Below are 25,891 nucleotides of genomic sequence, written 5' to 3'. Positions count from 1 at the left end.
TGGTTATGTGAAGCTCCCTCTGGGTTTGATGCACTAACTTTGGTTGATTGACATCTTACTGGTGGGAATTTTTTGGCCATCTCATCATGCACCTGACATGACGTCTTCTGATACAATCCAGTTCCAGCATCCCAAATGAGTTTTGTTTACAAAATTTCTTGACATGGATGTGGGACCATATGTGTCAAGGAAACTTCATCCCTGGGGCCTCATTATCTGTGGTATTAGATGAAATCATAGCACCTGGGTTGGAGAACAGGATCTGCAAACATATTTTCCATCTTGTGTTTTTCTCCTGGATTCAGGGCCTCAGATGCAGAGCCCCAGGCTGAGAGTTTTACATATCTCTTCTGTGCCCTCATCAAGAATGTGATGAAAAAAGGTAGGTTAGAGTGTCTAACTCTGTCCATAAAGACCCATCTGAACATATGCCAAACAGAAGATACTTGTATATAAGTATCTGACATGGTAGTCTCCACTTGCAGCAAGAATTCCAGCTTGGAGATGCTTCAGTGATGTTTCCTTTGGCTTTTCTAATCATTTCCCAGCTTCCTCCATTTGTCAGTGTCTTGGGTGTAGCCAACTGCTTTTCTAGAATGAAACAGAGAGCACATATGGATGGAGATGTGGTGATTGCTGGGTTTTTCCCTCTTTACACTTTGGGAAGAGATCACAGTGTCAGTGATACTTCTAAGCAAGAAGAGAACACACAGTAAGTACCTCATTGTCTGATTTCCATTTACTGTTTTTTCTAGGATGGTCAATGGCTTAGGGAACTGTGGGTGTATACCTCAGTATTCTCTGTATCATGTACCCTGAACACTACTGCACTAGAAATACGTTATTTAGATGATCATTATTGTTGCCATCGTCATGTTTTTAAGTAGTTGTACAAAGAAGTTGCTGCTTATGAACATATCTTGCTTGATGTCATCCCTTTCATCATTTTCACTCATTCCTCTCCTCTAAAATCTTTCCTTTACTCTTCTTAATTTTGCATAATATACATTGGATCCTTAGCCTCTATCACTTTCTTTCACCCATTTTCAAATGCTGGTGTACCGAGTAGCCAGATGTAGCTGCACACACTTGGAGACACACATGGCACGACAAAGAATTACTCTCTTCCCCACTTGAGGAAATCTGAACTATTGAAGGTTCTGAACCTTGCTTCTTCCTGTCACTCCTAGATACTTGTTTTTCTTAAACTCCACTATTTTTCTACTTTCACTTGACTTTCCTTTTCCTGACATTCCTAATTATGTTAGAATAATTTCATTTCTGCTCTTCTATAAACACATTATATCTTATGGTTCCAGTTGCTGGATGGTTTTTAGCTACTTGAAGATACAAAGAGTTGTTGGTAATCAGGAAGTAAAATGTATGGATGTTGCAGGTTAAAGATAGTAATATGTCATCTAAGAAGTTTGCCATAAATGGACTACTGCAATTAAGTGTCAGAGGGTGAAAATTATGACTCAACTCTACATTCACAGATGTTATGGTAATGATTTTCAGTTGTTATTACAATTACTTGTGTTGTGCAAGCTAGTTTATTACTGTTTATTGATATTGTATGTCTCATAGTTTGATTATAGTCACCCCCTCTACTTATAATGATTTATTATGCATCCTTCCACATCCTGTTTACCTTCATATATCTCTACTTTTCTCTCCATTTTCACTTGTTGTTATTCTACATTACATATAGGAGAGAAAATATGGTACTTGTACTCGTGATACTTGCTTAATTTAGTTAAAAAGTTTCCATGTATTTTCTTACAATTGTTATTTCATCCTATGGTTCAAGAAAACTCATTTCTTGGGCACCCAGGGTGATTCCATAGTTGGATATTGTTTGTCAACAATAACAAACATGTATACAAATGCATATCTGTACAAATTTGAGATTGACATTTTGGGCTATACATCCACATGTGGTATTGTATCAAATGTCCACTGTATTCAATTTCCTGATGAACCTTTATTTGTTTATCACTTATTGTCCCAAACCAATCTCCATAAGTTTCAATACTTCAGTTTACACACATGTGCCTATTTTGTCAATCTCCACCATCCTTCCTTCACCTTTTTGGTTTAATTGGTGCTCTTTTCAGTGAGCAGTCTGATCAGAAGCTCTCAATGCTCATTATTATTCAAGGAAGAGTAATCAGACGAGTATCAACATTACCAAGTTAAGTAATAAAAGAAATGTTAGGACTGGGAAGGTGGCTCAGTGGTAGAGTGTTTGCCTTGCATGCATGAGGCCCTGAGCTCGATTCCTCAGCATCACATAAGCAGAAAAAAAAAAAGAAAGAAAAAAAAGCCAGAAGTGGCACTGTGGCTCAAGTGGTAGTGCACTAGCCTTGAGCTGAAAAGCTGAGGGACAGCAGCCAGGCCCAGAGTTCAGGCCCATGACCGGACCCCCCCCCCCACGCCCCCAAAATAGCTATTGGAAAAACTAAGTGTACATTCCATCTGCCCAGGAAAATAGCTAGAATATTACTATGCTAAATTATGACTTCACAATTCAGCAAAGGAAAAAATGGTAAACCACAAAAATAAAGGCTATGGAAAAGATAAAAAGAAGAGCATGTAATGTAGGAAACAGCCAAAATGGCTCATGGTGTAATCATGGCTGTTGTAGTCTACAAAAATGGACAACTTTCAAAGTGGAAGTTCTTCATATGGTTCCCCTTTAGGATATGGTTAGTTCAACAGGAGAAATACAATTTACCTGGGAAAATTTATTACGTGTTCCTAAATGGTACACATTTACTATCTCCTACTCACCTGGATTAGGCACAATGATGTCACTAAACTACCAAGCATCTCTTTTGGATGGTGGTGAATTTCCTAATAACCATTATGGTAAAGCTAGGGCCAGAGGTAAAGAAAATGTCAACTATCAGAGAGTCCAGGGTCATATAATTTCACAGCTAAAAGGTGTGATTGAAATCCAGGTCCTCTAGCTAATGACCTCACTGCTGTCCAATTTGTAGTTCCTGATGCTCACAAGTCATAAGAAAAACTCAAAAGAGATGAAAAATGGTATAAAGTGATCTTTAGCCTTCTTCATCAGGGATGTGATCTTCCTATAAGAAACATAGAGGCAGTCAAGTGCTGGCGGCTCATGCTTGTAATCCTAGCTACTCAGGAGGCTGAGTTCTGAGGATCATGGTTCAAAGGTACCAAGGACAGGGAAGTCCATGATATTCCTATCTCCAATAAAATACTGCCCCCCAAAGGCCAGATGTGAAATTGTGGCTCAAGTAGTAGAGTAGTAGAGCCTTGAGCAAAAGAAGTTCAGGGACATAGCCCTTATTTAAAGAATAAGGATCAGTAGCAGGAAGAAAGGAATAATTAAAGAAAGAAAAAAGAGAGAAAGAAAGAGTGAAAGAAGAAAGGAAGAGAGAACAATGTAGAGAAAGAAAGAAGGAAAGAGAAAGCAAGGAAAGGAAGAGAAAAGGAAGAAAGGAAGGAAGGAAGGAAGGAAGGAACGAAGCAAGGAAGGAAGCAAGGAAGGAAGCAAGGAAGGAAGGTAGAGAAAGAAAGAAAACTTCTCGCTTCTTCTTAAATTGATTATCCAATTTGCAGCTCTGATCTTGAGTTTATGACATTAAAACAATATCCTGAGATTCTACTGCCTGTATATGCTATCTTAAGATTTTTATATACATTTTATTTAGTCTTTATAACAACTTGCAAGTTATATCTTTTGATTCAATTTTACTAATGAATACACAGCTCAAAAAGAACAAGTAATTTGCTCAAGTGAAGAAACCCCATAGGCAGTACTACTAGGCAAAATTGAAGAGACACAGAAGTCTATGATTTGTGTATTGTGTTTTCCTCTTACAAAGATACTTTAAGTTAAGGGCCTGATCACACCATTCTCTCTCTCTAGAACACTTGTCTATAACATTTTCACTTCTTTCTCTGGGATCAATTTCTCTGAAGTGAAATCAACTTAGCCTGGGAATCAGTTTGCCTCCTATGTGGGCCAAAGGAAGGTTGTAGGTAGCCACTGACTGTAAACTCTAATTGACTACAAGATCCCAGGATATAGCCAATTGTGAACACCCATAAAAAGAAAATGGCCTTTATATGGCTGCCAAGAATGTCCATGGGATCCAGTGTTTGCTACATTAACTTGAAACAACAAAATAATGAATCCTTGTCGTTAAATAAAATGGACCCTACTCACATCCTTCTCTTGTTGCTCTTTCCCTTCCTTCTTGCTTAGGGACATGCCTTCTTCTCTCTTGAATGGGGAGGTTCAAAGGGGGCCTCTTCAACTCTGACACTATTGACATATGGAGCAGGAAAATTCTTTGGGTGGGAGACAGAAAGGGGTCATCCGTACTGTACTGTTAGAAACTACTAGTTTCCAGAAGCCATGCCACTTCCCTAACCATGAAATCAAAACTGAACTCAGTTAATAACCCCTGGCCTCACTGGACATGGGTGGTTCATGCCTATATCCTTAGCTACTCAGAAGGTTGAGATCTGAGGATCTTATTTCTAAACAAGCCCAGGCAGGAAAGTCTGTGAGGCTATTATCTTCAGTTTTGACCATCCCAAAGCAAGAAATGGAGATGTGGCTCAAGTGGTAGCATGCTAGCTTTGAATGAAAAAGCTAAGGAACACTTACCAGGCCCTGAGTTTAAGACCCACTACTGGCACAAAAGAAAAAAGAAAAAAAAGCTTCATTTTGATCATGCTTAGCTAGAAAGTCTGTGGGGATAATAAACAGAGTATCACTGTGCACTCTTGAAGTTATTTAGTGGAAACTGCCATCTTTACTCCTCCCACATGGTTCTCCATGTGTTCTTTCAGAAGAACAAAACATTTCTAGAGAATGTTTGAAAAAATGGCCATTGACTTGAAAAAATTAAAGTACTCTTAGATGCAAAGGGTCCGTTTTTTAAAAGAGTAGGCTTGTATGTTTATATGTCTGTTTAAATTAATCTTAACAGAATAATTTATAGAATGAGAAAATAGCATTTTGCATTTCTACTTATAGGCTATTGTTGATGTAAATAAATCAGAAAATAAATATTAAAGATGGGTAGACTGGCTTCTTTTCTCAAAAATTGTACTTAGTACCAATACACAAGTCATAGCTATTTTTGTAAGAAAAATGAGAAATGAACTATCTGTTGATACTACATTTCTGTTTGAGTTTCGAGAAACTTTTAATTCTACAAAGTTTTTCTTTATTCCTAAATTTGAATAAAGTTAAAATATGAAGAATAGCTGTCTACCGTTGCAATATTAATATCATTTTAGGTATGTTTGATTTTGTCACCCTTTAAAAATTAAATTCTGGCTAGAGTCAGTTATGCAAAAAGTTTGAGAAAATAACCTCTTTCTTTAGCTATGATTGTCTGTGACAAATCTAAGCAAATGCCTCCACCAATAAGAGTATAATTTGAAGTAATGGAATACATAAACCAGAGGGGTCATTTCATATTCTTTAAATTTCAAGTGTTTGTGGCTCACACATGTAATCATAGCTACTCAGAAGGCTGAAATCTAATGACTGCAGTGCAAAACTTCCCAGGCAGGAAACTCTGTGAGACTCTTATCTCCAATTAACCAGCAAAAAGCTGAAAGTGAACCTGTAACTCAAGTGGTGGAGTACTAACCTTGAGCAAAAAAGGTCAGGAACAGCACACAGACTCTGAGTTCACGCCTCAGGACCAGTAATAAACAAACAAAAGTATAGGTACAATATTGTAATATTTGGAAAGGATCAGATGAAGGCAACATATGAGGATATAAATATGCATGTACCTATGGATTGCCAGTCTGTTCTCTGGTGCTAGAACAGAACTCTGTACTGGTAATTTGTAATTTTTTTGTCAGTGGTGGGGCTTGAACCCTAGGCCTGGGTGCTGTCCCTCAGCTCTTCAGCTCAAGGCAAGTGTTCTACCACTTGAGCCACAGCACCACTTTGGGTTTTCTGGTGGTTTATTGGAAATAAGAGTCTCACAGACTTTCCTGTCCGGGCTAGCTTTGAACTGTGATCCTCAGATCTGTCTCTTGAGTAGCTAGGATTTTACAGGGGTGAGCTACTGGTGCCTGGCTTAGTAATTTGTAATTGAAGTAATTTGTAATTGAAGTTCAAAGTCAGTTGAAGTTTTAAAAAAGTCAACAAGACTTCACTCTCAATTATACAGAAAAATGCTGGGCTGGAGGTTTGGCTCAGATGGTTGAATACCCACCAAATAAGTAAGCTGAGCAGATCAAGCCCTGAGTTCTAAATAAGAAGAGTAAGAAATACTATTGGCATTAACTTCCCTCCTCCCACTTGCACTACATTTTCCTTTCCTCTAGATTTAAACATGCCCTTTCTTTCCCTCTACCCCTCCTTATTCATTCCTTCCTCAGTTGGTCTCTCAACACTGATGTTTCCAGGAATTTGTTCTCATCCACCACCATCAGCTCATCCATCTTTCATAAAGCCAATACAACTCTCAGCCTCTAGCCGGACCTCTCTCAAATCTAGATCTCCTAACTTCTCGGGAGAAATGTCACTCCCTTCTCCAAAACATGAATCATATATTTTTCCTGCAAAAAAATGAGGAAAGTCTCCATGTTAGCAACTGTAGCTGATGGCATTGTATGTCTACTATCCAGTTCTTCCACCACTTTTGACTGTGTCCCACAAGTTACCTGATGGAAGACTTGTTTGGGAGATGTGAATAACTGTATGTTATAGTATATAGACACAGACATAGTATCTATAAGTTATAGATACTATATGTAGATATCTATATATGCTATATAGATATACATATCTATGCTATAGATATCTATATGTAATATCTATATAGAATATATAGTATATCTACACATATACATATTATGATCTCTCTATATAGTACATACTAGATATACATATGTGCTATCTAGCTATACTATATGTAGTATATCTATAGTATATCTCTGTATATAGCTCTGTATAGAGCTATATTATAACTATATATATATATATATATATACTATATCTATGTGGATACCACAGTATTGATATAAATACTATATAGTTCTATAACATACCATAGGCACTATACACATATAGTATCTATCTATATATAGGTCTCTATATACATCTTTATAGAGACTTATATATATAGATACTGTATACAATATATGCATACTATATAGACAGGTAGATCTTATATATGGTATCAATACTAAGTATCGATTCTATAGATTTAGTATATAATGTACTTACAAACTTACCTAGGAATTTAACACATTGATTTAGCACTGAACTCATTTGGATAACTTATTAAATAATTTCTTTTTTTTAAAATTTTATTTTATTTTTTTTTGTGAACATACTGTACAGAGGGGTTACAATTACATGGGCAGGATAATGCGTACATTTCTTATCAAGCATTGCAGCCTCCTCCTTCGTTTACCCTTCACATCCTTTCCCAGCCTCCCCCCCTCCTCCACCCAATCCTCCCCCCCACCAACGTTGTAAAGCTCGTTTTCAACATGACAACTTGTACTTCTCATTGTTGCAACAGGTCCACCTGTATCCTTAAATGACTTGTTTTTCCCCATCTCCGCCACAAGTTATACTGACATCAAATATAGTGAAAGCAGGAGTTATACTGTGGGGGAGGGACATACAAAGCAACAAAGAGATAATCTTATAAATGCATTAGAAACAAATGCATGAAATAAAAAAGCATTAAAATACATATCTAAGGGTTCATTCTCCTAACATCACATTATCTGACCTTTTCCGCTTGGCTCATACATATACTAGATATTGCAAATAAGGGAAACCATTGGACCTATGTTTCTTTGGGCCTGGCTTACTTCACTTAATATAATTTTTTTCCAAGTTTTTCCATTTCCTAACAAATAGGGCAGTGTCATTCTTTCTGATGGAGGCATAGAATTCCATTGTGTATATATACCACATTTTCTTGATCCATTCATCTACTGAGGGGCATCTGGGTTGGTTCTATATCTTAGCTATGGTAAATAATACTGCAATAAACATAGTTGTGCTGGTAGCTTTAGTGTGGTCTTGTTTGTAAACATTTGGGTAAATGCCCAAAAGTGGGATTGCTGGGTCATAGGGGAGCTCTATGTGAAGTCTTTTCAGGAACCTCCATACTGCTTTCCAAAGTTGTTGAACAATTATTAAATAATTTCAACGGTTTAGTTTTAGGGTTTTTGTTTTGTAAAGGAGATGTGCTAAAGTTTGAGTCCAAGGCCTCACACATGCTAGGTAAATATTTTAACCACTAAGTTGTATCCATAGCCTAATTTTATTCACTTTAATGTGGTTGAATAAAGACCTTCCAAAGGCAAGGACATCCACACCTAAGAACATTGTGAATATGGCATCCTAACAGCAGAGGACACTTCATCTGTGATGATGTTAAAGACACTGAAATGATGGATTGTCCAGGTGGGCCCAATGTAATCACAAGAGTTGTAAGTAGCCTAGGAGATGGAATTACCTCAAAGAATGTTCTGCTGGCTTTGACAATGACAAAAGGGACCACAAACTAAAGCATGTGAAGTAGTTTCTGAGATGGAGTTGTCCTGGGAACAGATTCTCCCCTGAAGACTCCAGAAGGAAAGTTTAAGTGAATAGATTTGGGTTGTTTAAAGCCACTATGTCTATGATAACTTCTTATAGTAGCAATAGGCAATCGATACCTGTAGCTCATTGGAAATATAAATGATGTGTGGCTTAATTCATCATCATATCATATTTCTGTAACCCAGCACTGCTTTGATATGCTCTCTTTGTCACTCTATTGCTCACTTATGCTAGCTCTCCTCTGCTCCAAGGTTATCTATAGCAACACAGGTGGATGGAGCAAAGCCCTAATATCTGCCTTGCTTCCATATTCTCTCATTTCTAGTCCCATCAGCATAGGCCACCATCCCATAATAGCTTCTCTTTCAATTAAGTGAATCTATGCCTGCTGCTGTACCATTTTCTTGTTTTCTCTTTTTGTCCTCTTCCTGACTGTTTCCTCTATTTTGGGTGCATTTTATTTTTATTCCACTTGTTATCACTTTCAAAGAACAATACCCTCATTTTTCTACCATATAGTGGTCTCAATGCTTATGACCTGGAATTCCTGTCTTCATTATGGAATAGGATGATGTTGGGCATAAAAAGTGAGTAGGGGCTGAAAATGATAGTGAACACATGTAATTCAGAAGGCAGAGGATCACAGTCCAAGAAGGGACCCTGAAAAAGTATGAGACTTTCTCTGAAAAATAAATTAAATACAATAGAACTGGAGACATGAGTAGAGCACTTTTCTAGGCCCAGAGTTCAGTCCTAAGTATTGAGGGGGAAAGAGTAAATAGATGCATACCAATCTATTTAACAACTCAGTCCAATTCTGACGCTATTCACAGTAGCTCAGACTCTGAAGGATAAGGGCTTGTACTATAAAACACCACTGTCAATCTGAAACTTTCCACAAGCCATCCATCAGGATGAAAAATTCACTGGAATAACACATGCAAATCAGAAAGCACTTAACTTCCTGTCATAGGTTTATTATAAAGAACAAAAATCAGGACTGAACCAGGTGACTATGACTGTAATCTCAGCTACTGTAATCAGGAAGATTGTAATTTAAGGACAGCCAAGGCAAAATGTTAGTGAAACTCCATCTCAAGTAATAAGTAAGGGGATGGATATTACATTCTGTTGCATACATCTGTGGTCTCAGACATGCTGAAGGCATAGATAGGATTGTTCTTTGACGCTACTCTTAGGCAAAAATACAAGACTCTCTCAGAAAAGTGCCTAAAGGGAGAAAAGAGCTGGTGGTGGGGTTCATGGTTCAATCATAGAGTATTTGCCTAGCAAGCATGAGGCACTGAATTCTACTCCTAGTACTGCCAATAAAGGAGAAGGACAAAAAGGGAAATTGAATAGGAGAGAGGGAGAATGGGGAAGGAGGAGGCTGGAGCGTGAAGAAGCAAGAAGGGGAAGAGGAGGGGGATAGGGACAGAGGAAGGAAAGGAAGAAGAGAAAGAAGGAAGATAAGGAGGGAGATAGGGAGGGAGGAGAAAAACAGAGAAGGAAGATAGATAGGTTGGTATATATTTCTTACTTACCGACAATTATTGGAACAGCCAAATGGGAGAGGGGGAGGGGCAGGGTATGGTGGGAACTTCTGAGCTCCAAGAACCTATGTGTGTTGACTTTTCTCAGAGACTCCACTAACATATCTTGGCTTAGAAGTTTTAGGGAAATTTTGTGATGTAGGCATGATTAAGGAAATTGCTGGCAATTGGCAATAGAATGTAATATCCATCCCCTCTGCCTTGTAAGTCAAGAAGCTAGGGCTGAAAGTTCCAAACTTCTGATCAAAGCATGGTCTAACTAAAGTCATATAGGGACCTGCTAAGAGTTGAAACACTAGAATAAAAGGACAAAGCCAGGTGTCTGTAATCCTAGCTATTTAAGAGGCTGAGAGCTGAGGATCATGGTTTGGAGACAGCCTGGGCAGTAAAATCTGTGAGATTCTTATCTCCAAATAAATTATTCAGAAAAAGCCAGAAGTGGATTGCAACTCAAGGGGTAGAGTGGTGGCTTTGAGCACAAATAGGCTCAGGGACAGTGTCGAGTTCCTCAGTTCAAGCCCCAGAACTGGCAAAAGGGCTTCTGTCACCTTTATCACTTGGAAAGTACCATTAGGTTCGGAGCCTTGTGCCAGGAATTAGGGACAAAGGCCAATGAATGTCCTCTTAAACCATATCAAGGAAAACATCTCACCTTCACAAAGTGATCCACACAGTAACTTTGCAAGGTTAAACCAAACAGTTATTAACTTTATCACTGTTTTGCAGATGGGGATGTTTCCTAAAATGCTAGGATTTAGTTGAAGGGAAATTCAATCTCCTGCTCTCACTCTTGATCAGAAAGCTATCTTAATATGTATGTGACTCAGACATCATATTCAAAGAATCAAGGGACTGTCTGGTAGTTCAATACACAAATTTGGCAGCACAGAGAAGACTAAAGGAGTCCTGCTTCCTCCCAGCCTAGGGACTGCCTAGTGCCACTATCTAAAATGGCTTTTCTAACTGGGTGCTGGAGAGTCATGCCTATATTCCTAACTACTCAGGAGGCTGAGATCTGAGGATCACAGTTTGAAGTCAGTTAGGGCAGTAAAGCCCATGAAACTCTTGCCTCCAATGAATCTGCCAAAAGCTAGTAATGATGTTATGGCTCAAGAGCACTAGTCTTGAGCAACAAAGCTCAGAAACAGTTACCCAAGCCCAAGGTTCAAGTCCTAGGACCAGAAAAAATTGAAAGAAAGAAAAAGAAAAAGAGGGGCTGGGAAGATGGCTCAGTGGTAGAGCGCTTGCCTTGCATCCATGGGGCCCTGGGTTTGATTCCTCAGCACCACATAAGCAAAAAGAAAAAAGCCGGAAGTGGTGCTGTGGCTAAGTGGTGGAGCGCTAGCCTTGAGCTGAAGAGCTGAGGAACAGTGCCCAGGCCCAGAGTTCAGGCCCCATGACCGGACCCCTCACCCCCGCAAAAAAAGGAAAAGGAAAAAGAAAAAGAGATTTTGGTATTCTGCTTTCATTTTCAATTTCTTGAATTTTGACTTGACCCATTTGTGGCTTAAAATCATTCTTTTAAATTTTTGTATGTGCAGATTTTCACACTTTTACTATTAGTGTCTAGTTTTACTCCACCATAGTCACAATGTATAGTAAAGAAAATTTCATATTTTGAGGGTGCTTTTGGGTCATCGTCCTTGATCTCTCTGGGAAATGTTCAATGTGTGATGAAGAGATGTTTTTTTTCAGAAATTGGGTGAAATGTCTTACAGGTGTGAGGCTCACTTGATCTAGGGTAAAATATCTCTCTGATCAATCCTTGTTCACTTTGTCTCTCCAGATACTCTTTAGCAATGATTATACTAGGGGCTCTCTCTCCTTTCTGCTAACACTTCCTTCAGATAGTGAAGTGTTTGGATAATGAGTAAATATGCATTTAAAATTGCTAAGTCATTTTGCTGATTTGATTCTTTTGTCGTTGAGCTGAGATCTTTGTCACTTTTCATTGTGTTGAAAGTCTATTTGACATGATGTGTTAAGGATACTCCTGCTTTCTTTTAGTTTCCACTTGCACAGGCTGCCTCCATTAGAAACAGTGTATGGGAGCTTTTGAAGGTGAAATGGGGCCTTTGGAGGCAACATAGTTTGGTGTGTATTGGTACTAGGGTTTGAAATCTCAGCCTGGGTGTGGTTCCAGAGCTCTTATGCTCAACGCTAGTGCCCTACCGCTTAAGCCACAAATCCACTTCCAGATTTTTGTGCCTAACTGGAGATAAGTTTCTTAGACTTTTCCTGCCCAGGCTGGTTTGGAATCACCATTCTCATAATTCAGCCTCTTGAGCAGCTAGGATTATAGACATAAGCCACAGGTGCTTGGTTTCAGTCCCATATCTTTTACATTGAGAATTTTATGCAGTTTTGATCCTAGTCATTGTTGACAGATGATTTATTAGTTCCATTATGTAATGTGTGCTAGAGTTTCACTGATGATTCTTCTATGTTTTCTCTCTTGCAGTGAGTTTTTGCCCAAGATTGGGATTCAAATTTTGTATTTGATACTTTCACTCACTGGCAGGTGCCCTACTACATGATCTCTGTCCTTTGATTTTTTGGTTATTATTTTTCTTTGTCTATTATGAGCTTTAATTTGTGGTTAATAGAAGGCTTAAATTATACTTGATTACAGCAAAGTATTTTGCAGTGATAGCACTATCCATGATAAGGATGAGAAGCAAACAAAAGAACAAGAAAGAAATGTACCCACAAGAAAGAAGGCAGACTATGATTAAAATTAAGTGAATTTAAAGAAATGTCATAGTGAAATTTCTTCATATAATTAAACTAGTAAATATGCACAAATGAAAACTTACTGCATTATTGTCCTTATCATTTCAAGTACTGTATATTTGATTTCACATTTTTATATATTAAATATTGGAAATATGTTAACATTGTCCATCTTCTAAGAAATATGTATATGATTTAGCTAGCACATTTATATGTAGGAACATTCTCATCTTGTTTTTATAGTTATCCTTACCGGTAAGTTTTATATTCCTGTATATTTTTCCATATTAATGATTCTTTTCATTAGAACAATTTCCTTTGGCATATCTTCTAGACTATCTGCTAGAGGTATATTCTCTTAACTTTGCAGGTCTGGGAACATCCTTACCTGTACTTAACTTGTACAGAACATCTTTGCTAGACGCCTTATACTTTGTGAATAATTTATATTTTTTACCTTCAGAATTATATAGACATCATTCCATGTCCTCCTGGCCTATGTGGATTCTACTGAGAAGTCAACTATTAAGGAAATAGGAGTATACTTACCTGTTTTTACCACTGCAAACTTGAGAATCTTCTCTATACTCCTGTATATTTCACTTGTCAGAACATAGCTAGCCAGTAAACAGAAAGCCCACAGAATGAGGGAAATCTTTACTAGCTATGTATCAGACAAGGACCTCATAGCTAGAATATACTTAGAGCTCCAAAAACTAACCTCCCAAAAATAAACTCACTGAAACTCAACAGCCCAATCAATAAATTGGCTAAAGAGTTAAAGAGAGACTTCTCAGAGGAAGAAGTAAGAATGGACAATAGAAACATAAAGAAGTGTCAACATCTCAAGCTATAAAAGAAATGCAAATCAAAACAACCTCACTCCAGTTAGATTTGCCATTACCAGGAAAACTTAAAATAACTAAGGCTGGCAGGATGTGGCCAAAAGGACATTCTGTTACACTGCTGGTGGGAATGTAAACTTGTTCTGTACCCTGGAAAGCAGTATGGAGGTTCCTTAAAAGATTAAACATAGAGCTTCACTATGACCCAGCAATCCCACTGCTGGGCACTTATGCAATGGACCAAAAAACAAAAGCCAGCAGCACAAACATGTTCATTGCATCATTGTTTACCATAGCCAAGATAAAGAATCAAAGCACATGTCTCTCTGTTGATGAATGTATCAAGAAAATGTGAAATATATACAAATTCTACTCATCCACCAGAAAGAATGATATTATACCATTCATAAGGAAATGGAAAGATTTGGGAAAAATTTATTAAGTGAAGTAAGCCAATTTTGAAACTTTATTTGGGATTAGCATACATCACTGACATAAAACTTTTCTATTGTGAAAATTCCACACATGCATATAGGAAATGCTGGACAAGTTCACTCCCTCATTAGTATTACAATTCCTCCTCTATCATTCCTTTTTGTAAAATAGTGTGTATTGAGTTTCATTATGTTGTCTACTTGTGTATATGACAGAGACAGACAGACACACCCACACACACACAGACAAAGAGACAGAGAGAGAATAGAGACCTTAATCCTCTTTACTTTCTGTATCCTTTCTTTTTCAACATCTCGATGTACATATTTTGGAAAGAGAGTAGTGATCATCAAGACATTTCCCACAACTGCATTTTACCATGTCACCATGGGAATTGTGGGACAGGTATTTTAGCACAAGTCTTCATGACAATTTTCTCTCCATTCTGTAGTTGGAAGTTCCTTTCTTCACGGTTAGTTTCTTGAAGTTTAGTGAAGTGAAAGTTCATATGGGAAACTACTTTCTGTTGCACTTTAAAGCATCTTATTTGCTCTGTTATATGTTATAAATAAAGCCTCTCTCCTGATATTTTGAGTTTTTTGTTCTGGTAGCTATCTCTGAAAGAGCTGTTCAAAGTGATGGTTTCTGAAGAGAGCTGTAGGATCCTCCTCAAATGAACCTATAACCTGCCACATAACCATGTAACATACAAGGTGGCTGAAAAACAAAGATTTGTCACACATATGGAGCTAGTTTTTCTAAGATCAAGGCAAAAAATATTTTGTGTCTCATGATAGCCTATTCCGTGTTTAATGAAGACCAAACTTTTTGGTATATTGCATATAAAAGAGAAAAAATCATAGTTTCTGAGAATTCATGTGGACACCACATTACCATTCCATCCCAAAGAGGGTAATTTTTGTTAACACATTTATGTTTTAAAGACACAAACATTAAACTCATCAAAGTTATTGCACTGACTTTGCAGATAAAGTTTGAATTATTTCTGATGAATTTTTCATATCTATGGTACAGATTTGTCTTCAAGAACTACCAGTTTGTCCTCTCCTTGGCTTTTGCCATTGAAGAAATCAACAAGAACCCCAATCTTTTACATAACGTAACTCTGGGATTTGATATCTATAATGTGGATTTCAAAGCTTGGTCAACACTTGAGAATCCCTTTGTCTGGCTTTCTGGGCAGTACAAGATCCCTAATTACACCTGCATGAGAGAAAGTAACTCTGTAGCAGTACTCACAGGAATATCAGCAATAACATCAGCCCAGATTGGGACATTGCTGGAAATCTACAGGTTTCCACAGGTGAGAATGGTAGGGAAGCAGATGTGGAAAGATGTCTACTTTGTTGCTTTTTCAAGTGATAATAAGAGATAAGTTATCAAAATCTATAAAGTTTTATAATATCAAAGGTTAAATATACAAAAATAGCTGGCTATCCATGTTCCCATTGGTTAAGAGAGGATGGAGAAGTTGGAGCAGACAAGGAAATTGCCAGGGACTGAAAGCCTGTTGAATAATTGTATAGAAAGCAATCAGAAAGTAGGAAATGACTTTTAAAAAGTGAAAATTTAAAAAAGTAAAACCTAAACAAAAAGGTGAAATTATCTGGATGCTGATGGCTCACATTTGTAATCTTAGCTATGAAAGAGGATGAGATCTGAAGATTGTGGTTTTACATGCCCCTCAGCAGGAAAGCATATGAGGCTTATCTCTAATTAACCAGAAAAAAGCTGGCAATGGACGTATGGCAACAAGTTATAGAATCTAGGGTTGAGCAGGGACATGGGTCAGGGCCTGAGTTCAAGGCCTAGTTTATATAAAACAAAAAAATAAAGATATTTTGTGAATGGAATCAGGAGCAGAAAGAAAAAAATTATCAGGTTTTCTCTAATATGTGGAAGTTAGATTTAAAATATAAGCATGAAATAAATATGTAATCCCATAGATAGCCACAAAGTATGTATACACTGAAGGATGATGTACTGAATGATGGATTCCCATGATGTAAGTGCTCTGACCAAATGAACAGGAGGAAGCTGAAACATGTGTTTCCTGATAATAGTAGAAGTATAAAGGGAATGATGTGGGGAATAGAGGAATGAAGAGATGAAAATAAAGTTGTAATGTTCAACTATGTATGTAAAATAAAGCCCGGAAATGGGTATGATTGATACAGATGGGAAATCAAATTTAAAATTTGGTTTCCAAAACAAAAAGGGAAAGAAAACATCTCCTTCCATCATTTAAACTTCTTCCTTAATATACAGACTAAGATCGTGAAGGATAGCAAACCTCTTACAGACTCTCCAATTTTATTTCCCTTTAGATTACTTTTGGACCTTTAGATCCTGTGCTGAGTGAACAAAACAAGTTTACTTCTCTCTATCAGATGGCCCCAAAGGACACATCACTAGCCATTGCCATGGTCTCCTTGATGCTTCATTTCAGCTGGAACTTGGTGGGGCTGTTGATCTCACTAGATGAAAGTGGTTTGTCGATAATTCCAGAACTGAGAGAAGAGATGGCCAAGAACAGAGTCTGTGTAGCCTTTGAGCATGTGATTCCAAGCACTACCCTGACACAAGTATTAAACATAATGACAATCCATCACAAGATTAGTAAATCATCAGCAAATGTGTTTATCATTTATGGTGATAATGAATACCTACTAGACTTAATGACTTATTTTGAGAAGATTTTAATGTCAGGCAAAGTTTGGCTTATGACTTCACAGAGTGATTTATCCATCAGTAGAAGATACTTCATTTTAGGCTCACTCCATGTCCCTCTCATGTTCTCACACCACCATTCAGACATTTCTTGGTTTAAGAACTATGTCAGGGAAGTTAATCCTTCCAAATACCCAGAAGACTTTTACCTTGCTAGGCTGTGGGTTCTTTCTTTTAATTGCTCCCATTCTGAGTCTGACTGTGTAACATGGGAGAACTGTCCCCAGGATGCCTCCTTGGAATGGTTGCCTGGACACATTTTTGATATGGTCATGTCTGAAGAGAGTTATAATATATACAATGCTGTGTATGCTGTGGCCCATGCCCTTCACAAGATGCTTCTTCATCAAACAGAGATACCACTGATGGGAAATGGGGAAGGGATGGTGCCTTCCCCTGTACAGGTAAGGTATTCTTGGTTGGAATTGACACATCAAAAACAAAGTGAATCCAAATATGTTCTAATTTTTAAAAATCCCAAGAGAAATTTTGTTTAAAGGTTCCTGATGTTTCTTCAGACCTCTCTTCCTATGTTCTTCAAGAAAAACATGCTACTGGAAAGGGGGAAATGTTCTTAATGTTCCCATATTGTTTTTCTGTTACAAATGACCTCACTCAACTCACAGCTAATGTTTTCAAACTTCTAAATCTATCCTTTCTTATGAATTTCTTAAATATCAAAGGATTATCTTCATGTACCTAAGTAATTAAATGATTTTGTGTTCAGGAAATAACTTGAGGGATAAATGGGGCTGGAAATATGAGAGTCAATGATGTAAGGGGAGAAATTGATCCAGATGCATTGTATTCGTAAACTGACTTACTGAATTGAAACCATTTTGCACAATATTAAATAAAAAATTAAAAAATTTCCTCTTCAGAGAAATCTCTCTTTAAGTCTTCAGCCCACTTATCAATTGGACTGTTGTTTCTTTAAGGATTTGTTTTGGGGGGATTTAAAATTTTGAGTTCTAAGTATATTTTATTTTTTACTTTTTTTTTTTTGTCAGTCATGGGTCTTGAACTCTGGGCCAGGGTGCTGTCCCTCAGCCCTTCAGCTCAAGGAGAACATACTACCACTTGAGCTACAGTGCCACTTCCGGTTTTCTGAGTGGTTTATTGGAGATAAGAGTCTTATTGAGTTTCCTGCCTGGGCTGGCTTTGAACTGTGATCCTCAGATCTCAGCCTACTGAGAAGCTAGGATGACAGGCATGAGCCACCAGCTCACGCTATACTTAACATACTGATATTTTAGATAAGAGGCCCTTGTCTTTTGTATAGCTAGTGAAGGTCTTCTCCCAGTTTGTGGGCATTCTACTGATCTTGCTAGCTATGTCCTTTGCTTTGCAAAAGCTCTACATTTTCATGCAATCCCATTTGTCAACCTTTCCTTGATTTGTTGAGTTTCTGGGTCTCTATTAAGAAAATTTTGGCCTGTGACAAGGAGCCCTAGAATTTCTCCTATTCCTTCAGTATTATTTTCAGGGTGTCTGCTTTTACTTCAAAGTCTTGGAATTGATTCTGGTGTAGGGTGATATAGAAGGATCTAATTTTAGTTTTCTACAGGTATTTAAACAGTTTTTCCTGCACCATTTACTGAAGAGACTATCTTTCTTCCATTCTATTTTTTGGCCACCTTATCAAAGATTAGGTAGCTCTAAGTCTGTGGGTTCATTTCTGGATCTTCAGTTCTATTCCATTGGACTTCAGATCTATTCTTGTGCCAGTACTAAGCTGTTTTGATTACTATGGCTTTGTAGTAGTTTAATGTCTGGGATTGTTATTCCTCCAGCACTGTTCTTTCTGATAAGAATTATTTTTGCTATTTGGGGTCTTTATTGTGCCATATGAATTTTTGGATTGATTCTTCTATTTCATTGAAGAATGAGGTTGGGATATTGATGGGTATTGCATTGAATTTGTAGGTAGCCTTTGGCAGCATTGCCATTTTCACAATATTAATCCTCCCTATCCAGGAGCCTGGGAGGTTTTTCCACTTGCTTAGCTTTGCTTTAATTTCCTTTTTTAGGTTTTAAAAGTTTTCATCATAGAGGTCCTTCACTTCTTTAGTTAAGTTTATTCTGAGAGATTTCTCTGAAGAGGAACTAAGAATGGCCAATAAACACATGAAGAAATGCTCAACTTCTCTGGCCATTAAAGAAATGCAAATCAAAACAACATTGAGATTCCACCTCACCCCAGTTAGAATGACTATAATCAAAAAATCTAATTATGACAGATGTTGGAAGGGATGTGGTCAAAGGCAACCCTACTGCATTGTTGGAGGGAGTGTAAACTTGTTCAGCCACGTTGGAAAGCAGTATGGAGGTTCCTCAAAAGAAGCCACATAGACCTCCCTATGACTTAGCAATCCCATTTTGGGGCATTTACCCAAATGATCACAAACAAGGCCACACTAAAGCTACCAGCACAACTATGTTTATTGCTGCATTTTCCACCATAGCTAAGATATGGAACCAACCCAGATGCCCCGCAGTAGATTAGTGGATCAAGAAAATGTGGTACATATATACAATGGAATTCTATGCCTCCATCAGAAATAACGACACCACCCCATTTGTTAGGAAATGGAAAAATTTGGAGAAAATCATATTAAGTGAAGTTACCCAGTCCCAAAGAAATATAGGTCTCATGGTTTCCCTTATTTGCAATAATTAGTATACATATAGGATAATCTTATCAGATGAGCTGAAAAGCTCAAAAACCATGTACAAATGAACATATAAGATGATGTTAAGTGAAATGAACCCCAAGATATGGACACAAGAGTTCCGTCTTTATTGTTATTGTTTTAAATATACCATGTGATTTTATTTTTTGTTGTTTTCTTTTGTTGTTTCCTTTGTTCTTTCCCCTATGGCTTATCCCTGCTTTCACTGTACTTGATTTTGACACCTTGAATCTTGTATAATATACATATGTCTAATCTGGGGAGGGGAAGGGGGATAACAAAACACTGAAACAAGAACACAGGATGACCTATTGAGACAAGGATATTCACAGGCCAGTATAGTGGAAAGGAACTTTACAATTTAGGGCAGTGAAGGTGGGGGATGGGGTAGGTGTGTGGGATGTTGGGGAAGGAAGGGATAGTGGGACAACAACAAGGAAGAGAAGGAGTAAAAATGATCCACAAGTAATGTACTCCTTGCCTTACTCATGTATTTTAACCTCTCTGTACATCTTAACAATAAAATAAAAATTTAAAAAAATTAATGTATTATTTTCATGCATGAAACCTCTCTCTTTCTCTCTAACTAAAAAAATGGGGTTGTTTAATTCCACTTTCCTTACCAATAATTTAGCCAGCTGCATGTTCTTAGATATTCATAAAATATATAAAAAAGAAATGAGTTGGTTTATTTCCACTTTAGGTACTAATAATTTAGCCAACTGGAAGTTCCCAGATATTCAAAACACAGGCAGTTCTGCTAACCTGTAGCTATACAACATAGAATCGTCTCATTCATGGTTATTTACATGAAACTGGTTTGCCTTTAAAAGAGGCTTTGTGAGTGAGTAATATTCAGAAACATTATTTCAGTCCTCTATACACTTTTGTTTTGCTTTACTTCATGTAGTGTGTCAATCCAGAATTATGAAGCAGGTATTAAAGACAATGAGGATCATTGTAAAATTTAGGTTTTGTGTCTTAATGCTTAGATTTACTTCATCATAAGATCTATTTTAGCTGCACCCTTTTCTGAAGAAGATCCAATTTCATAATCCTGCTGGAGACAAAGTGATTTTGAATGAGAAAGAGAAATTAGATACAGACTATGACATTGTGAACAATTGGAATTTTCCAGAAGGCCTTGAATTTAAGGTGAAAGTAGGACTATTTTCTCCATATGCTCCACAGGGTCATCAACTGTCAATATCTGAAGATATGATAGAGTGGACCATACGAACTACTGAGGTGAGTTGGACCTAACTACAATGATTTTAACTTCATGGAAGCAAAATAATCCCTATATTTAAGCCCCCCTATTCTCGTTAATTATCCAAGTATTGGATAATTATTATCATCTAGAAAAATTTTCTTATATGTTGTATCTAGGATTGAAAAGGAATATATTAATTCTAGGTTTCTAAACTTTATTGTAATTAGTAAAAAATACAAGTGACATGCTATAGTAGTTTTCTAATATGCTGACAAAATTCCTGAGGAATCAATTCATAAATAGAAAGGTTCATTTTGCTCCACACTGTAGTTGTTTTAGGCTAGGCTTACTTGATCTGTAATTTAGGCATCAGGGTGACAGGAATCAGAAAGATTTTTTTCTGTATCACAAGATTTTTACTTCTTGGTAATTGGAAAGCAGAGAGGAAGAAATGTGGGTTTCACATAACCTTATGTAGGGGATGTCCATATTTAAGGAATACTTTGACAGCTTCAGTGAGGGTTTTCATATTTTAGGAATCAGTACAAGTGAATTTACCAGGCACCATGCTCATTACCAGGCTCATGCTTGTAACCTTAGCTGCTCAGGAGGCTGAGATCTGAGGACTGCAGTTTGGAGTCAGACGGTGCAAAGAAGTTATGAGACTCTTCTCTTCAATTAACCACAAAAAATTAGAAATGAGCTGTGGTCTCAATTGGTATAGCATTACCATTGATTATGTAAACTAAGGGACAGTGCCCAGGCCTAGAGTTCCAGCCCCAACACCAGCATGCATACGCATCTGTGCGCCCACCCATGTGCATGTGTGCACACAAACACACACTCCCCCACACACAGAATTTAAGAATTTCTTAGTGTTATCCATCAATGACTATCTTAGTATTATGTTCACCTCTTAAAGATTGAACACTTTACAATGGTACCTGGGACTGCAGATGAAGAGTATAGCACATAAGCTTTTGGGGATAATGACATAAGGAATCTGTAACTATCCATTCAACTGATTGGCTTTATGTGTATAGAAAGTGTGTTTAATGGTCCAATTTCTAAGAAAATTTAATGATTTTCGTGTGGTAGGTAAAAGTTTGAACAGTTACCAACACATATATGATTTTCCTCAGACTCCTCACTCAGTTTGCAGTGAGAGTTGTGGTTCTGGATTCAGGAAATCCTCTCAGGAGGAAAAGGCTGCCTGTTGCTTTGACTGTATCCCTTACCCAGAAAATGAGATTTCTAATGGGACAGGTAAGTCCATGCCTTAAGTAGAAATTCTCTGTAATGCTCTCTGATTAACCCAAGTGAAAAGAAATCAAGATTGCAGAGACAAAGTTAACTTTCCATCAGTTTTGGACAATTGATAATATTGTTCCTTCAAACTGTACAAATCTGGGCTTGAATTATATCTGGCATTATTTTTCTTCTAGCCTAATGTGCATGGATATTTCAAGTAAACTTACTTCCCAATACTCAATAAGGGAAGGTTAACTTCTATCCTAATACTAAATACGAAGCCTTATTAAGATATGGTATCCATGTTCTTCGAGATTACCATTACAAAACAAGGAAAACATGGTTCATGTACACAGTGCACAGAACTTCTCTAGCCAGAGAGCAGGTACTCAGAAGCTGGGTTTGGTTTAAGAAATAGAAAAGTTTTATGTGTAGCATGATGTTAGAGATTCTAAGAATGATTTAATCCTCTGTTCCCCACTGCTTCACAGGTGAACAGGAGAGATAAATATAATGTCATGGATTCAAGAATGTGCCCTAGGGCTTCTATTAACATTTCACAGACATATAGACTAAAGTGCAAGCCATATCCACAATTTTCAATTTTCATTGGGGCTTAAGGAGCTGTGTGCAGAGTGCTAAGAATGAATATTATAGTAGCATAAAATAGTGCAGAAAATCATTAGGATATTAAAAATGACAAAAGGGGCACATTATCAATATGTATGATAGTCACTAAAGATTCAATCTGACTGAAAAAACCACAATGTAGGAGTGAGGTTATGATTATGGTTTAGAAAAGAGTAAAATAAAACAACACTGAGCATTTGTTTTATTTTATTTTTATGGTTAGTATAGAGGTGATATACAGAGTGGTTATAGTTACATAAATCATGCAATGAGTACAATTCTTTATGAACCATGCCTCTGCTTCCCTTGCTTTCTCCCAGATTTTCTCTCCCATCCCCACCCACAAGATGTACACTTCATTTTCCACATTGTGTCTATTGAGTATCACTCTTGTTTTTATTCACCCTATGTCACACCTTCTCTGTGCCCCTCTTTACCATCCCACATACAAACTAACAAAGAAGAAAAAAGGAAAATAAAACAAGACATCAACTAAAAAATCATATTTCCTTTTCTTGGAGTTCATTTCATATTATTTTATATGATATTCACATAGCTATTGAGTCTTTGTTAACCACTCCTCTGCATATCCTTCTTTGGCCTCAGTGTGTGAATGTCTAGAGTCTTATATAATGTATCATGTCCTATTTTGTGTGTGTGTATATGTGTGTGGGTTTATACACACTGAATGAATAACACACTCAGTGAATAAATGGATTGAATGATACCTCTATTTAGGATGACTTAAATATATAATATATAGGTACATGATATTTACATTTATATAAAATCTGTATATCTCTCTACATTTAGTCATTTAGTTTGTTTACTTATAGATTTATTGACACAATCGTGACACCGTAAATGAATGAAACTATGAAACCTATGTTTCTTTGGCTCTGACTTTCCTGGCTTTCTACTTTTCAAGTGTTTCTGTTTCCTTATGAATAATACAATATCATTTTTTCTGATGGATGAGTAGAATTCCATTGTACATATTTACCACATTATCTTGATCCATTTGCCAGTGATTCCACATCTTGGCTATGGTAAACAGTGTCGCAATTAACATGGTTGTTCTGGTAGTCTTAAGTGTGTTTTATTGGATAAATGCCCAGGAATGGGATTGCCAAGTCATAGAATAGCTTTATGTTTAGGCTTTTGAGGAACCTTGACACTGCTTAGCAGAATAGATGAGTAAGTTTACATTCCAACAGTGTAACAGATTTCCCTTTTGGGATCATCTCTGCCAGTATTTGTAATTGTTATTTTCTTGATAATGCCTATTCTAAACAGAGGGAGCTGGAATCGCAAATGTTAACTTTGAACATTTTGTGTACTAATTGGTAACATTTTTATCACAAACACTGACATGTTTTATCCCTAAGCAGGCAGATTCGATTTTTCATTGAAGAAGGTGCATTATTGAAAGGGAACTAATGATTATTTGTCTTCCTTTCCAGATATGGAGCAGTGTGTGAAGTGTCCAGATCATCTGTATGCCAACTCAGAGAGAAACCAGTGTGTCCTGAAGGCTGAAAGTTTCCTGGCTCATGGAGAACCCTTGGGCCTAGTCCTGGCCTGCATGGCTCTCCGCTTGTCCACTCTCACTGCTGTTATTCTTTGGATTTTTGTGAGGTACCAAGACACTCCCATTGTCAAGGCCAATAACCGGGCTCTCAGCTACATCCTGCTCATCTCCCTCATTTTCTGTTTCTTTTGTTCCTTGCTCTTTATTGGTCGTCCAAACATGGTCACCTGCATCCTGCAGCAGATCGCATTTGGAGTTGTGTTCACTGTGGCTGTTTCTACAGTGTTGGCCAAAACGGTGACTGTGGTTCTGGCCTTCAAGGCTACTTCTCCAGGGAGAATGATGAAGTGGCTGCTGGTATCTGGGGCTCCTAAGTTCATCATCCCTATCTGTACTTTGATCCAAGTGACTCTCTGTGGACTCTGGCTGGGAACCTCTCCTCCTTTTATTGACACAGATGCATACTCTGAACATGGCCATGTCATCATCCTGTGTAACAAGAGCTCTCTCACTGCCTTCTACTGTGTCCTGGGATACCTGGGAACCCTGGCCCTGGCCAGCTGCACTGTGGCTTTTCTGGCCAGGAACCTGCCTGATACCTTCAATGAAGCCAAGTTCCTGACCTTCAGCATGATGGTGTTCTGCAGTGTGTGGCTCACCTTCCTGCCTGTCTACCACAGTGCCACAGGGAAAGTCATGGTAGCTGTGGAGATCTTCTCCATCTTGGCCTCCAGTGCAGGGCTTCTGTGCTGCATCTTTGTCCCCAAGTGCTACATCATTTTGTTGAAAACCAATAGAAATTCTCTGCATGGCTTCAAGGAGAAACCACATTTTTGGAAAGATAAGATTTAAGATTAACCACATATGTTTGATCAATATATAGAAGGTCTCAACTAAATCTACACAATTTTCCCAGTAAGCTCTTAGTTTGTACTATGGAAATTACTTCAATGAGTAAATTGACCTTACTTGTTTCTCTAGTGCTGATATCACAGTAGTGTTATAAATGTAACTATCACTATCTTAATGTGAATTTTATTCTGTATGTATGTTGTTTCTTCAATTCAACCTGCATTTAATACTATTGTTTACAATTAGCATATTATCCCTGTTCTTTTATCTTATTTTTGATTTCTCAATTACTTTTCGAAACACGTAAACAAGATACTTCCTTATATCTTATTTATTAATAAATTCCATTAATATTTTCATTTTAACATAGTTCTATATTGTACTATGTTCATTAGAGTATGTTGTATTCAGTAGTTCTATATTGTCACACATTTGCCTTTGGAATTATAGGAAAAGCTAGTTATACATTACAAAAATCCTCTTCAACTTTCTATCACAATGGACTGCAGTAACAAGAAAGAATAGAGAAACTGATGAATGCTGGTTAGTGTGTTTCTCAGCTGTAATGGCTTCCTAACATTCATGAGTTCCTGGGTTTGATATCCAGCATACAAAAGAATTGAGCCAGGTATAGTGGCTCATGACTGAAGTCCATGGTATTCACATTGCTGAGATTGAGAGGATCAGAGTTCACAGACATCCCAGGCACAAATTTCATGAGACTACTTCTCAACCTATAACTGGGTGTGTTGGCACATGCTTTATATTCCAGCAATGTAGGGGATGAAATCTGGAAGACTGTGATACAAGGCCATTCTAG

The 25,891-nt window shown here is 37.4% G+C and overlaps 1 protein-coding gene across 1 annotated transcript in view; it reads left to right on the top strand.

The window, feature by feature from the left end:
- LOC122119906 (vomeronasal type-2 receptor 116-like) overlaps nucleotides 1-25,071 on the top strand; it is a 29,880-nt gene extending 4,809 nt beyond the window's left edge. The window contains exons 2-8 of the mRNA XM_042693963.1: nucleotides 8,391-8,472; nucleotides 12,467-12,498; nucleotides 15,186-15,474; nucleotides 16,499-17,305; nucleotides 20,615-20,842; nucleotides 21,950-22,073; nucleotides 24,152-25,071. Of these exons, the coding sequence (XP_042549897.1) occupies nucleotides 8,391-8,472; nucleotides 12,467-12,498; nucleotides 15,186-15,474; nucleotides 16,499-17,305; nucleotides 20,615-20,842; nucleotides 21,950-22,073; nucleotides 24,152-25,071 (2,482 nt within the window). The remainder of the gene's footprint in view (nucleotides 1-8,390; nucleotides 8,473-12,466; nucleotides 12,499-15,185; nucleotides 15,475-16,498; nucleotides 17,306-20,614; nucleotides 20,843-21,949; nucleotides 22,074-24,151) is intronic.
- Nucleotides 25,072-25,891: the final 820 nt, after the last annotated feature.

The sequence above is a fragment of the Dipodomys spectabilis genome, unplaced genomic scaffold (genome assembly GCF_019054845.1).
Source record: "Dipodomys spectabilis isolate Male_0828 unplaced genomic scaffold, ASM1905484v1 ptg000173l, whole genome shotgun sequence".
NCBI classification, from domain to species: domain Eukaryota; kingdom Metazoa; phylum Chordata; class Mammalia; order Rodentia; family Heteromyidae; genus Dipodomys; species Dipodomys spectabilis.
The sequence above is the reverse complement of the archived record's forward strand: the minus strand, read 5'-3'. Positions and strand labels throughout refer to the sequence as shown.